Source organism: Elephas maximus, chromosome 8, assembly GCF_024166365.1.
Source record: "Elephas maximus indicus isolate mEleMax1 chromosome 8, mEleMax1 primary haplotype, whole genome shotgun sequence".
In the NCBI taxonomy this organism is placed as follows: domain Eukaryota; kingdom Metazoa; phylum Chordata; class Mammalia; order Proboscidea; family Elephantidae; genus Elephas; species Elephas maximus.
This window is the reverse complement of record NC_064826.1, coordinates 94617780-94633763: the sequence shown is the minus strand read 5'-3', so window position 1 is coordinate 94633763 and position 15984 is coordinate 94617780. Positions and strand designations below refer to the sequence as shown.

The window sequence follows — 15984 nt, the reverse complement described above, 5'->3', positions numbered from 1 at the left end:
AAGAGTATGGCCCTCAGACACCCTTTTAACTCAGTACTGAAGTCACTCTTGAGGTTCACCCTTCAGTCAAAGATTAGATAGGCCCATAAAACAAAACGAGACTAAAGGGGGACACCAGCTCAGGGGCAGGGACAAGAAGGCAGAAAGAAAAAAAAAGAAGGGAACAAGAAAGCTGGTAATGGGGAAACCAAGGTCGAGAAGGGGAGAATGTTGATATGTCATGGGGTTGGTAACCAATGTGACAAAACAATATGTGTATTAACTGTTTAATGAGAAACTAATTTGTTCTGTAACTACTCATCTAAAGTGCAATAAAAAAAAGAAAAGAAATGAAAGGAAAAGAAAATCCAAGAACAAAAAGAACTCATCACAGCAAGTAAAGAAGAACAAAACAAAAATCCATGAACACCACAAAAAAAGTACAACAAAACAGCAGCAGTAAATTCATACTTACCAATAATCACACTAAGTGTAAATGGGTTAAATGCACCAGTGAAGATGCAGAGAGTGGCAGAATGTATTTAAAGCAAGATCCATCAATATATTGTTTACAAGGGACTTTCCTTAGACACAAAAGACAAACAGGTTAAAAATCAAAGGATATAAAAAATATACACCCAGCAAACAGTAACCAAAAGAGAGTAGGAGTGGCAATATCAATACCTGACAAAATGTCAAAATGCATTATATGAGACAAAGAAGGATACCATATAATAATTTAAGGCTCCAAAGAGACATAACAATTATAAATATTTATGCACCCAATGCCAGAACACCAAGGTTTATAAAGCAAACTCTAACAGAATTGAAGATCTGCAATAATGGTAGGAGATTTTAACACACAACTTTCAACAATGGACAGAACAACTAGGGAGAAAATCAACAAAGGTACAGAAGACATAACGCTATCAACCAACTTGACCTCACAGACATATATAGAACATACCACCCAACAGCAGAAAAATACACATTCTTCTCTAGAATAGATCATATTTTAGGACATAAAGCAAACCTCAATAAATAAAGCAAGCCTTTAAAAACACTGAAATTATGCAAACAATCTTCTCTGACCATAATAGTATGAAACGAGAAATCAATTACAGAAAGAACAAGGGAAAAAATTAAATACATGGCAACTAAACAACACATTACTAAAAAACTAAAAAAAAAAAAAAAAAATTTTTTTTTTTACTAGGTAGAATAAATCAAAGGTGAACTTAAAAAAAATACTTAGAACTAAATGAGAATGAAAACATAACATACCAAAGTCACTGGTACACAGCAAAAGCTGTGTTCAGAGACAAACATATAGCAATGCATGCATATATTAAAAAAGAAAGGTCCAAAATAAATAACTTAAGTCAACAACTCAAACAAGTAGAAAAGGAAGAGCAAAAGAAAACCAATCCGGGAGAAGAAAGGAAATAATAAAAACCAGAGCAGAAATAAATGAAATAGAGATCAGAAAAAACATTAGGAAGAATCCACAAGACTAGAAGCTGCTTCTTTGAAAAGATCAATACAATAGGCAAACCACTGGCCAAACTGACAAAGGAAAAAAATCAGAGGATGTAAATAACCACAATAAGAAATGAAGGTGAAAACATTAAAACAGATCCAGCTAAGACAAAGAAGATCATAACAGAATATCATGAAAAATTTTATTCCAACAAATCTGAAAATCTAGAATATATGGACAATTTTCTACAAACATAATACCTACCTGTCTTAGGCTGGATTCTCTAGAGAAGCAAACCCAGTGATATATATATAGACAGAGATAGAGAAAGAGAGAGATTTATATCAAGGAAATGGCTCATGAGGTTGTAGAGGCTCGGAAGTCCCAAGTCTGTGGGTCAGGCTGGAGGCATCCCGTGACTCACTTAGCTGCAGGGGCTGATGAACCCAAGATCTCCAGGTAAGCTGCTAGCTCAAGTCCCAAGAAACAGAGGTCAGATGAACAGGAGCCAGCTGCAGGATCCTGTGGGAACAGAAGTCCACGAGCCTTGCCAGAAAGTCCACCTATGTTGGAGGCAGTCTACACCCCCAAGGAAGCTCTCTTTCAGTTGATTGGCTACACACAGCAGATTCCATCATGGAGATGATTACATTATATCAGATCTCAATATGGAGGTGATTAATCATTATATGCCTGCTAAAATACACCATAACTGCCAAAACACTGAGAATCATGGCCCAGCCAAGTTCACACACAACCTTAATGTTCACACTACCTAAACTAACATGAAGAGGTAGAAAGTCTAAATAGACTCATAAGAAAGGAAGAGATTGAAGATGTCATCAAAAAACTCCCAGCAACAACAACAAATTCTAGCCCAGATCACTTCAGTGGGGAATTTTACCAAACATTCAGAGAAGAGCTGACATCAATTCTACTCAAATGCTTCCAAAACAGAGAAACCGAAAGAATACTCCCCGATTCGTTCTATGAGGCCAGCATCACCCTGATACCAAAATCAGGAAAAGACACTACAAAAAAAGGAAAATTACAGACCAATATCCCTCATCCATATAGACGTAAAAATTCTCAACAAAATTCTAGCCCACAGAATTCAACTGCATATCAAAAAAACCAAACATCATGATCAGGTACAACTCACACCAGGAATACAAGACGGTTCATCATGCAAAAATCAGTTAATGTTAATTCACCACATAAATAAAACAAAGAATCACACAATCATCTCAATTAATGCAGAAAAGGCATTTGATAAAATCCAACACCTTTTCCTAATAAAAACTCTTAACAAAATAGAAATAGCTGGAAATTCCTCAACATAATTAAGGGGATATAGGCAAAACCAACAGCCAACATTATTCTCAAAAGATGAACACTGAGATCCTTCTGCCTGAGAATGGGTAAGACACAAGGATGACCACTATCACCACTTTTATACATTATTATACTGGAAGAACTATCCAAAACAATAATTTGAGGAAGGGAAATAAAGGGTATCAACAATTGGAATGGGAGAAGTAAAATTATCTCTATTTGCAGATGACATGAATCTTCACATAGAAAATCCCAGAGATTCCACAAGAAAAACACTGGATCTAATACAAGAATTCAGCAAAGTGGCAGGGTCCAAGATCAACATGCTAAAATCAGTTGGGTTCCTATATCGTAACAAGGAGAACTCTGAAAAGGAAATCAAGAAAACAGCACCATTTACAATAGCCCCCAAAAGAATAAAACACGTATGGTCTACTATGCCAGGAATGACAAATTGAAGAGAAATGGCATCACGTTCATCGTCAAAAAGAACATCTCAAGATGTGGAAGTACAACGCTGTCACTGACAGGATAATATCCATTCGCCTACAAGGGAGACCAGTACTATCACTATTATTATTCAAATTTACACACCAATCACTAAGGCCAACTCTGAGAAAAATGAAGATTTTTACTAACTTCTACAGCCTGAAATTGACTAAACATGCAATCAGGATGCGTTGACAATTACTGGTGATTAGAGGGCAAAAGTTGGAAACGAAAAAGGATCGGTGGTTGGAAAATATGGCTTTGGTGATACCATCCATCTATGGTCACCTGATATTTGACAAGGGTCCAAAGTCCATCAAAAGGCAGTGTTTCCAACAAAACTGGATGTCCTTCTGCAAAAAAATGAAACAGGACCCATATCTCTCATCATATACAAAAACTAGCTCAAAATGGAGCAAACACCTGAACATAAGGCCAAAAACAATGAAGTTCGTAGAAGAAAAAATAGTATCAACGCTAGAGGCTCTAATACACAGCATTAACAGGATACAAACCACAATCAACAACACACAAGCTCCAGAGGATAAGCTAGATAACTGGGATCTTCTAAAAATTAAACACTTATGCTCATCGAAAGACTTCACCAAAAGAGTAAAAAGAGAACCCACAGGCTGGGAAAAATTTTTATTACAAATCAGACAAGAGTCTAATCTCTAAAATCTACAAAAAAATCCAACACGTCTACAACAAAAAGACAAATAATCCAACTAAAAAATGGACAAAGGAAAAGAAAAGACACTTTACCAAAGGAGACATTCAAGTGGCCAAAAGACACAAGAGGAAATGCTCACGATCTCTAGCAACCAGAGAAATGCAAATCAAAACCACAATGAGATACAATCTCACCCCAGCATCAGTGGCATGAATAAATAAAACGGGAAATAACAAATGTTGGAGAGGCTGCAGGGAGATCGGCACTCTTATGCACTGCTGCTGGGAATGCAAAAATTTTGGAAAACGATATGGCGCTTCTTGGAAAGCTAGGAATAGAAATACCATATGATCCAGCAATCCCACTCCTAGAAATATATCCTAGAGAAGTTAGAGTCGTCACACGAATAGACATATGCACAGCCATGTTCACTAGAGCACTGTGCACAATAGCAAAAACGTGGAAACAACCTAATTGCCCATCAACAGGTGAATGGATAAACAAACTGTGGTACATATACACCATGGAGTATTATTACTCAACAATAAAGAACAACAATGAATCTGTGAAGCATTTCATAACATGGATGAATCTGGAGGGCATTATACTGAGCGAAATAAGTCAATCACAAAAGGACAAATATCTTATGAGACCACTACTATAAAAACACACGAAAAGGTTTACACACAGAAAGAAACAATCATTGATGGTTATGAGAGAGGGAAGGGGTGGGGATGGAAAAAACACTAAATAGGCAATAGATAAGTGGTAACTTTGGTGAAAGATAAGACAGTACACAATACTGGGGAAGCCAGCACAACCTGTACAAGGCAAGGTCATGGTAGCTCCATAGACACATCCAAACTCCCTGAGGGACCAAACTGCTGGGCTAAGGGCTGTGGGAACTATGGTCTCGGGGAACATCTAGCTTAACTGGTATAACAGAGTTTATAAAGAAAATGTTCTACATTCTACTTTGGTGAGTAATATCTGGGGTCTTAAAAGCCTGTGAGCGGCTACCCAGGACACTCCACTGGTCTTACCCCTTCGGGAACAAGGAAGAAAGAAGAAAACTAAAGATACAAGACAAAGATTAGTCCAAAGGACTAATGGACAACATCTACCATGGCCTCCATCAGACTCAGTCCAGGACAACTAGATAATGCCCAGCTACCACCACTGGCTGCTCTCACAGGGATCACAATAGAGGGTCCTAGACAGAGCTGGTGAAAAATGTAGAACAAAATTCTAACTCAAAAAGGAAGACCAGACTTGCTCGCCTGACACAGACTGGAGAAACCTTGAGAGTATGGCCACTGGGCACCCTTTCAGCTCAGTAATGAGTCCACTCCTGAGGTTCACCCTTCAGCCAAAGATTGAAGAGGCACATGGAACAAAACAAGACTAAAGGGGCGCACCAGCCCTGGGGCAGGAACTGGAAGGCAGGAGGGAACAGGAAAGCTGGTAATACAGAATCCAGGGTTGAGAAGAGAGAGTGTTGACATATTGTGGGGTTGTTAACCAATGTAATACAACAATGTATGTACTAACTTTTGATGAGAAACTGGTTTGTTCTGTAAAACTTCATCTAAAGTACAATTAAATATATATATATATATACATTTAAAAAAGATATACATACATATATATATATATAAATGGACTTGGTGATAGAAACAACACCAAAGGTCGAATGACAGAATTTTGCAAGACTAATGACTTCTTCATTGCAAATACTTTTTTCAACAACATAAATGGCAACTATACACATGATGGAAAATACAAGAATCAAATCTATTACATCTGTGGAAAAAGGCGATGGAAAAGCTCAATATCCATCAGAACAAGGCCAGTGGCCAACTGCAGAAAAGACCATCAATTGCTCACATGCAAGTTCAGGTTGAAGCTGAAGAAAATTAAAACAAGCCCACAAGAGTTGAAGTACTACCTTGGGTATATCCCACCTGAATTTTGAGATTATCTCAAGGATAGATTTGATGCATTGAACACTAATGACCAAAGACCAGACGAGCTGTGGGAAGACATCATTCATGAAGAAAACAAAGGGTCGTTAAAAAGACAGGAAAGAAAGGACCAAAACGGATGTCAGAAAAGACTCTGAAACTTGCTCTTGAACACAGACGAGCTAAAGCTAAAGGAAAAAATGATGAAGTAAAAGAACTGGACATAAGATTTCAAAGGTAGGCTTGAGAAGACAAAGTAAAATATTACAATAAAACGTGCAAAGACCTGGAGTTAGAAAACAAAAAGGGAAGAATATGCTTGGCATTTCTCAAGCTGAAAAAACTGACAAAAAAGTTTAAGCCTCAAGTTGCAATTTTGAAGGATTCTATGGGTAAAATATTGAATGACACAGGAAGCAGCAAAAGAAGATGGAAGAAATATACAGGGTCATTGAACCCAAAAGAATTCGTCAACATTCAACCATTTCAGGAGGTAGCATATTGTCGAGAGCCAATGGTATTGAAGCCCAAGCTGTACTGGAGGCATTGGCAAAAAACAGGGCTCCAGGAATTGATGAAATACAATTGAGATGTTTCAACAAAGGGATGCAGCACTGGAGGTGCTTACTTGTCTATGTCAAGAAATTTGGAAAACAGCTACCTGGCCAACCAACTGGAAGACATCGATATTTGTGCCCATTCCAAAGAAAAGTGAACCAACAGAATGCAGAGATTATTGAACAGTATCATTAATATCACATGAAAGAAAAAATTTGCTGAAGGTCATTCAAAAGTGGGAACTATCAGTAATTCAAGCCAGACTCGGAAGAGAATGTGCAACAAGGGATATCATTGCTATTGTCGGATGGATCTTGGCTGAAAGCAGAAAATACCAGAAAGATATTTACCTGAGTTTTATTGACTATGCAAAGGCATTCAACTGTGTGGATAATAACAAATTATGGGTAACATAATGAAAAAGAGAATTCCAGAACACTTAACTGTGCTCATGAAAAACTTGTACACAGACCAAGAGGCAGTCATTCAAACAGAACAAGGGGATATTGCATGGTTTCAAATCAAGACAGGTGTGCGTCAGGGTTGTATCCTTTCACCATACTTATCCAATCTGTACGCTGAGCAAATAATCCTAGAAGCTAGACTATATAAAGAAGAATGTGGCATCAGGATTGGTAGAAGACTGATTAACAACCTGCATTATGCAGATGACACAACCTTGCTAGCTGAAAGTGAAGAGGATTTGAAGCACTTACTGATAAAGATCAAAGACTACAACCTTTAGTATGGATTACACCTCAACATAAAGACAACAAAAATCCTCATAACTTGACCAATAAACAACATCATGATAAATGGAGAAAAAATTGACATTGTCAAGGATTTCATTTTACTTGGATCCACAATCCGTGCCCATGGCAGCAGCAGTCAGGACATCAAACGACATATTTTAGTTGACAAATCTGCTATAAAAGACCTCTTTAAAGTGTTGCAGAGCAAAGATGTCACCTTGAAGACTAAGGTGTGCCTGATCCAAGCCATGGTATTTTCAATTGCATCATATGCATGCGAAAGCTGGACAATAAATAAGGACGAGAGAAGAAGAACTGACACCTCTGAATTGTGGTGTTGGCGAAGAATATTGAATATACCATGGGCTGCCAAAAGAACAAACATATCTGTCTTGGAAGAAGTACAACCAGAATGCTCCTTAGAAGCAAGGATGGCGAGTCTACATCTTACATACTTTGGACATGTTATCAGGAGGGACCAGTCTCTGGAGGAGGACATCATAATCAGTAAAGTAGAGAGTCAGTGAAAAAGAGGAAGACCCTCAATGAGATGGATTGACATAGTGGCTGCAACAATGGGCTCAAGCATAACAACAATTGTGGACATGGCGCAAGACTGGGCAGTGTTTCATTCTGTTGTGCATAGGGTAGCTATGAGTTGGAACCAACTCAACGGCACCTAAGAACAACGGTTACATTACTTGATTTTAAGACTCTATAAATAAAGAGAACAGAAATAGACCCACATGCAAAAGACAATTAAGTAGAAAATAGTCTTTTCAAAAAATGGTGCAGAAACTAGATATTTATATGCAAAAACATGAATTTTATTCATACCTTGCACCACACATAAATATCAACTTAAAATGAATAACAAACCTGAATATAAAACATAAAACTAGAAAACTTCTAGGAAGAAAATTGGAGAAAAACTTTGTAACCTTGGGTTAGGCAAAGATTTCTAAGATACAACTCTAAAAGCATGACACATAAAAGAAAAAATTGATAAATAAGGCTTTATCAAAATTAAGAATTCCATTTTTTCAAAGACCGTTAAGAAAATGCAAAAACATGCCACAGACAGGGAGAAAATATTTACAAATCACATATTTGGTAAAGGAGTGACTGAGGCCTGACAAAAGGGGGCATACTGCACAATTCCACTTTATAAAATTCTAGAAAATACAAACTAATCTGTAGTGACAAAGTAGATCAGTGGTTGTCTGGGGATCAGCGGTATTAAAAAGAACACGAGGAACCATTTAGGAGTGATGGGTATGTTCAGCATCTTGATTACAGTGATTGTTTCACAGGTATATGCAAATTGTAAAACTTACCAAATTGTACACTTTAAACATGTACCATTTATTACATGTAAACTGCACTTCAATAAAGCTGTTTTGAAAAAAAAATGCAGTGAAGCTAAGTTTGAGAGTAAAAGAATATATTTTTTAAAGTACTGGAAAAAAATATACATATTTCACAATCTTAGAATAGAGAAGATTGTTCTATATAAAATTATAAATCTTACATGTTAAAACAAGGAATGCAAATAGTTAATAAAGATAATAAAAAGTCCATACTAATAAATAATTTAGAAATGCAAACAAAATGTCATTTTTAACCTAGCAATGTCAAAAATTAAAAAAGATTTAACAACCCAGCTGCTACCCTGGGCACGAACCCTGATGTTGCGAGTGTAAACTAGGGCAATTTTTCTGGAAGACAGTTTGGTATTTGAACCAAGTTTTCAAATGTGTTACACTTTAACTTAGTCATTGGTCTTCCAATTTTATTTTTTAATTTGTTATGAGTCCCATTTCTAAAGTGGATAAGAAGCAAATGTATGCTAAGATATCCAGGATGTCAAGACATTTGAGCCCAAAATCAGGAGGAAAATCGATGAGTTATCTAAGCTTTCCTTAACATGTCTTATCCAATCCATATTTTACAAAGACAACCTCTTTTGTCTAAGGAATATATTTTTAGTCAATCTCTAATTGGGCTTCACCCATCTACAGCAAAGATGGGTGCTTTAACATTTTTCAAAGGCATCAATAAATTCGGCGTTCAACAAGTAATTCCCAACTCCACTCCCAGGGTAATATAGAAGGCCCTAGGAACTAAGTTAAGTTTGTGGGCAATGTTACAAAAGTAGTAACTCTTTCTGTCTTTTTTATAATCCAAATTTGTCATAAGAAACTTTACTAAGGAAGAAGTAGAAGGAAGTGAGGTAGTGACATGAAGTGAAGTGAGAGAAAGAAGGGAATGGAAGAGAGAGAAAAAAAGGTACAAAATTATTTGTTCACAACATACATATGAATATACCCAAACTCAATTAAACTAAAGAATAGAAAAAATTGTAATAAAAAGCATTCAGTTTCAGAGATTTTTCAGAGTTATATATAAATAAACTTTTAAACACTTCAAACTAATGAAAAATAAATTTTAAGCACTTTAAGTAGTTAATAACACAAAAGTTGACTTACCATAAATTTCTAAACCTTGTGGGAAATATTCTTTGTATTCTAAATCCTATCCACTAATGCAAGGTTGAGGATGCATGTCATAGCCAACAGTGCTGATTTTTAATAAAGGATTTAAAAGAGTTGGTTTAATCCCCAGCTTTTTTTTTTTTTTTAATCTCACCCCATCACCAAGAAAGTTAATAAGCGTTAACACATTAGAAACCTTGTCTACTAAAGATGTTTCATCCAGCGAAAGCCTCTCTATTTTCCAAGCTACTTAGAAGAAAAACTAACACCTGGAGAAAGTCACACCTTCACAGATTACCCCCAATGTTCACTGTGATAGTCAAGCCTTAAATATGAAGCCCCTCTAAACAGCCAGGGCCAAAGAACGAACATTTGCCCACTCCAGCTGCTGGGGACAAGAGAACCAAAAAGAGCACCTACTTATGAGATTACTTATCAGGGGCATACGAACACATTTTTTCAAAAGTACATATCCAAACACTGACAGTGAAGATAAATAATAAAATATTTATATACTTAGAAAAGGAATATATCCAAAAACCTACAATAAAGGTGAATAATAAATATTTACATTCCAAGTCAAAAAATTCCATAGTCTAAAAAGAAACATTTGATGTTTTCATTTCTGAATACTGAAGCAAAATAATGATTATAATAATTTTAATCAAACTTAAAAGGTGCGTCTTATTACCTTGTTGATATAAGCTATTCGCCTTTGAACAGGCAAACAAGAGGGGAAAATCCTTGAGGCATTTTTATATTCTCACTTAACAATTATCTGATAATTACCCCATCATTACCTGCTGATGAAGGATTTGATTCTAAATTCCTCACATTTCTGATGCTACAGGCATGTTACTTCAAAAGTCCTACCTGGGAAGAGACTGAGAAGGCTGACTGGAGATTTGTTGGTATCAATAGTTAATTTGTGGCTTGCAGTTTTTGAAGGCTGACCTGGTAGGCAGATTAATTTCAGGGGAAGTCTAAATTTACATTGGATAACTCGAGGGATACCTGAAATACAAAGAAGGAAAAAAGTAGACTCATAAAAAAGACTCATAGACTTGATAAATAATATGGCAGAAAAAAAAAAAAAAAAGCTGGACAACTAATAGTTTCGATAGCAACATATTAGTTTAAAACTTTGTTGCCCGTTCATATCATTTATCTAACTGAAATAACTGTGAAGTATTCTCATAATTTATATTTTTATATTATTGTCAAAAAGTACAAGGCAAAAATAAAATCTTAAAAGGCACACAGGCATGAGATCTGCCTTTAAAGTTAATATCATATTTTTTAAATAATCACATTGGGACACTATATAAAACACAACAGTTATATTCAATTACTGAATTGTCTTTAAACTAAGACCTTCAAAGCCCTAGCCCTAATCCAAGACCATCATCTACAATGAGCAAAGAATATGAAGCTTATATCATTAAGACTCTATATCACCATATCTAATAATTTCTCTACTCAAAAATATTTTAAATCTTTAGCCTTTTTACTTATTTCAGATTCAAATTACATTAACAATTTTCAATAAATTATGAACACGAAGCAGAATTTGCCCTACTGAAGTTCACGTCCATTTTACACATTAATATTAAGAATATGGCTGTTATATGAATTAAATTTTTCCGAAGCCATTTAACTTTACATACCGCTGTTAACGGCATTTTCAAAGGCTTACATAGTTACTCAAATGTAAAATTTTTTCAACACATACATGCATATTGGTATAGGTACTTAAATAAACAATAACAATGAAGAGTTTTGTGTCAGAATTTTTTGTTTTTTAAATCATTCCTTTCAATATTTTTACAAAGGATGAAATTGAAACCAAAGCAAATTAAGGCTCTCTGCTTAAAAATCTAGAAAAGCAACACTACAACCTTGTTTTTCTCTCCCTTTTATTCTTTTTTTTTTTATTCTAGGACTCTGTTTTTCACTGGATAAGATGAAAGATAGTATAAAGAAGACTACATCTCAGCATACTTCTGTAGAGAAATGGAAAACTCAAAATGTTCTACTCAGCAATGTATTTGTTAAAGCCAGCTGGAGTTGTATGGCTTACACCACATTCAAACTGAGAGTACACTTCTCTGTACCATTTATTCGCTAGGATAGTGAGAGATACTCAACAACGGCAAGCATATTGATATATGAGGCTAATTAAATGCTTTTTCAGAGCATGTGGAGCATATTTGTCATTCTCTTCAACATAATCTATTATCCATCAAATTTAACACAGCTCATTTTTTGCTTATAACCAACAGATGTTAAATTCACTTCTCCTGGAATCCTAGATGCAAATTATAACTGGTGCCTCTTAAGAAAAGTCCCAGGGTATTATTTCCTGACATTCTGCAAGGTTTTTAGAAGCATATGTATTTGTGCTTTACAATGATGAAATGTTTTGACTCAAAATATTATGGTAATATGATCTAAGCTACTGCCCAAACCGCAACTATCAATATCACCACAAAATATTATAAAGCACCAGTTTTTCAACTTCGGGAAAATTTCCATATATTCTATACATCTCCAAATTATGGAACTCTTCTCACTGACTATGTTTCTTTACAATACATAAATTACAGGCTCAATTAATAGGTACAGTCTGGGAAGAACAAGAAAACTGAAACCTGGTTCCTTTTCTTTCATTTTTAATACACAGAATAATGGGGGGGAAATGCTTCATTGTATGACAACTCTATGCGCGCAAAGGGAAGCTGTCCTCTATATCCTTTCAACCAAAGACTGAGCTAATTGTTCAAACAAAATTTGGCTGTAAATGTTCTGCTAAAACCATACTGTGACCTCTACTTTGCTTGGACCAGCTGCTGACTGAACTTCTGGTAGGAAAAAAAACAAAACAATGTGACCAGCACTGGTCCTATATTGCTGAGTCTATACATTTAAAGATTATTACCCAAAATCTCAAAAAAACGAAACTGGGGGGATACAAATGTTTTCAGAAATCAAAACAAATGGATCGCATGCACTAATAAATACCAGAAGGGAAAAACATTATAACTCAATTCACAATTCAGTCAGGGTCAGTTAACAACAATATCACACACTAGGGCAACAGTCTCTTGTTGCTAAGATTTGTAGAACCCTTCCAGAATTTTCTCTCCAGGAATTGTGAACCTGTTTCATAGGACATTTGGAAAAAATTACTTTGAAAAATGATGACACTTATACTTAATAAAATTATTACAGCTATTTTTTAAATGATGGCAGCTTGAAAAGTTTTACCATTAGGGGAAAAAAAAAGAGTATGAAATTCTTTAGAAACCAGTTTAAGAAACCTTTACCTTTAAAAAGAAAAATTAGAATACCCATATCTTATAGTACTTCCCATCAAATTAAAAGTCAAGCATTTCAAAATACAACCTCAATTATTTAGGCACAGTGCTTATCAAAGGCACATTTCTATGGGGATTTATATTTTCTTGAGAAATTTCAAATGTAAATTTGGCTACCAATTACTCTTCAGACACTATAACTGTATCTAAGAACTTGAAACCAAAGACAAACAGAGGTGTGTGTGGGTGTATGCGTGTATGTCCGAAATAAGGAAGGAAAGAATTACATCTACTTAAAGGCCTTTCAAGGTTGCCAAGAGAAAAGCTTTCAACTTAGTTGAAAGAGTCTAATTGGTCCAAACTTTGCCTACCATCAGCAATATTTTCTCTACAGAGTTGACAAAACAGCCTCTACACCTGGCTTATTCAACTCTCTGAAGGCTATCCTAAGAAATAAGAAAAAAAAAAAGTTGTCATTTATTTTACTCAAATATTGGCCACTCACTCATCAGACTAACTGTTCTGCTGTTTTTCACCCAATATAATCACCTCTCCTTCAAACACTTCCTTTCCTAGTCTACAAGGGGAAACGGATAGTTGCAACTACTATGGTACGATTAATCACAAAATTCTTTAACACTTAGAAAACTCACATCAAAACCATTCCTGGCAGAACATTTTTTCCGGGAAGAGAATACTAATTACACCTGGCACACCTGAGAGCCCAGTATCACTGTCAAGTGGGAAGCCAAAATGTGTTAAAAAAAGAAAAGGAAAAAAGTAAACGTATATTAGAGTAGAATAACTGTATCTATATATTACACATCTATATAATGCTTTTATAACTCTTTCCAGGGGTCTGCTAGAGTCATTTCATATTGAAAACAAGGAACCCCAAAGCAGTAGCAATGTCTGGGAGCCAGAACTTCCTTGATCCCTTCCTGTTATGTCTGGCGACGTACTGTGCTGCATCTGCACTCGTGTTTTACACGGCCCATGTCATGTAACTTTAATGCAGAAATAATGGAGACTAACTCTTATGGGACAACATAAAACCTCTTTTGCTTCCCTTTTTCCACACGTAAAAGCAGAACTGCTTATCTGCGATACAGCGTGAACAGATCAGGCCAGTAAAATGAATCAGCCTTTGAAATCTGAAGCCTCATGTGTATGTAGGACCTAAGCGGCAACATATTATTTTCCTGCCTACTAGGTGAGGCTGAATATTTAAACTCTACTCCCTAAAGCTTCATTATAATTTTAAAATATATAATAAGAGATGATTAAAACCAGCTTTAGCTTTGAATTGGAATACTAAAATTCCCATATATTGTGATTTTTGTTTCTCATGGTTTGGGCTGAATTTACAATTAAGAAAAAAAAATTATTTTAACAATGCTCTTTACTAATTTTTTTTTAATTAAAACAAATCATTTAATGGTAATATGGTACTTTACAAAATTTAGTCTAAAATCTTAACAGTTACATGTAAATAAGTATTCATTATTAATACCAGGTTATTTTTAATGACCCAAATTCTAATTTGACAACTGTACTTCATGTTATTAAGTTAAATGCTTACTTCTATTAAAATATTTCTCATACAAGCACATTTTCACCTCCCAGAAATCAAGATGATACGTGCTATGTAACTCAGGTTGCTGACATCACGAAAACTGTATGAGTCAACACCCGTAATTTTTTAAAGCATTTTACTTTTTATCTATTTAATCCTTATTAACTGATGTTATAATGTCTAAAATTTATCTTAAAATAGCTAATAAACAAAAAAAACACCACATTAATAAAAAAATTGTTTTTCTATCAGTCTATGTCTACAAAAAAAACCAAACCCCATTGTCGTCAAGTCGATTGCAACTCATAGAGACCCCACGTGACAGAATACAACTGTTCCATAAGGTTTCCTAGGCTGTAATCTTTACAGGAGCAGATCGCCAGATCTTTTCTCCTGCAGAGCCGCTGGATGGATTCGAACAGCCAACCTTTCGGTTCGCAGCCAAGTGCTTTAACCACTGTGCACCAGGGCTCTGTCTAGGAAGGGAAATAAAATCAAAGAGATACTTTTAGAGGGCCTGCTATATACCCGACTTCCTGGGTGGTACAAATGGTTATTAACGTGCTTGACTGATAGCCAAAAGGTTGGATGTCAAGTCCACCCAGAGGTGCCATGGGAGAAAGGCCTAGCAACCTACTTTCGAAAAATCAGCCATTGAGAGCCCTACGAAGCGCAATTCTACTCTGACACACGTGGGGTCTCAGTGAGTTGGGATCCACTCAATAGCAACTGGTAAGCTATGTACACTGACAGTGAACTGGGCACTGCAAAATTCAATCTCCTCATTTAAAGAGCTCAAAATCTACTTGAGAAACCTAAGAGACAACTTACTGAAATTCATATTATAAGTATTATAGCAGAGGAATAAACAAATGGGTTAGGGAAAACAAAATGAGTAACAATTAACACTGACCCAGGTAAATTCAAAGGGTCAGACTTTTGATGCTAGTCCCTCACAAATTCTAAACCAGTCAACGGATAGGCCCACAGAGTGAGTATATGTAGCATTTTTATCAGAGAGAGGTGGATCTGTTGGGGCATGTAGAAAATAAATAATTTAGAATTCAATGACAAACTTTTTTTTTTCTTATTCTTTAAGTAAAATTAGAAAACAGAGCATACAGGTAAATAATCAACAACTTACAGAAATAAGTTGTCAATGATACCTTTGAATTTTTTTCAGAAGTCATTCTGTTCCTATTCCTAGCTTCATTCCTTCTCATGATTCTGAACAAACTAATGCTGACCAGTCTCTATGAAGAGGAAACATCTATCTTCCTCTTCATAGCCAGATCAAGACACTATACCATCCTAAGGACGTTTCTATAGATAAAAAAGCAGCACATAAGGAGCACATTTACGGTAT

General features: G+C 35.6%; 1 protein-coding gene across 3 annotated transcripts in view; it reads right to left on the bottom strand.

Annotated features, from left to right (window-relative positions):
- BBS9 (Bardet-Biedl syndrome 9) overlaps positions 1-15984 on the bottom strand; it is a 511186-nt gene that overhangs the window by 289222 nt on the left and 205980 nt on the right. For all 3 annotated transcript variants that reach the window (XM_049894336.1, XM_049894337.1, XM_049894338.1), the window contains one exon: positions 10599-10739. In XM_049894336.1, the coding sequence (XP_049750293.1) occupies positions 10599-10739 (141 nt within the window). The remainder of the gene's footprint in view (positions 1-10598; positions 10740-15984) is intronic.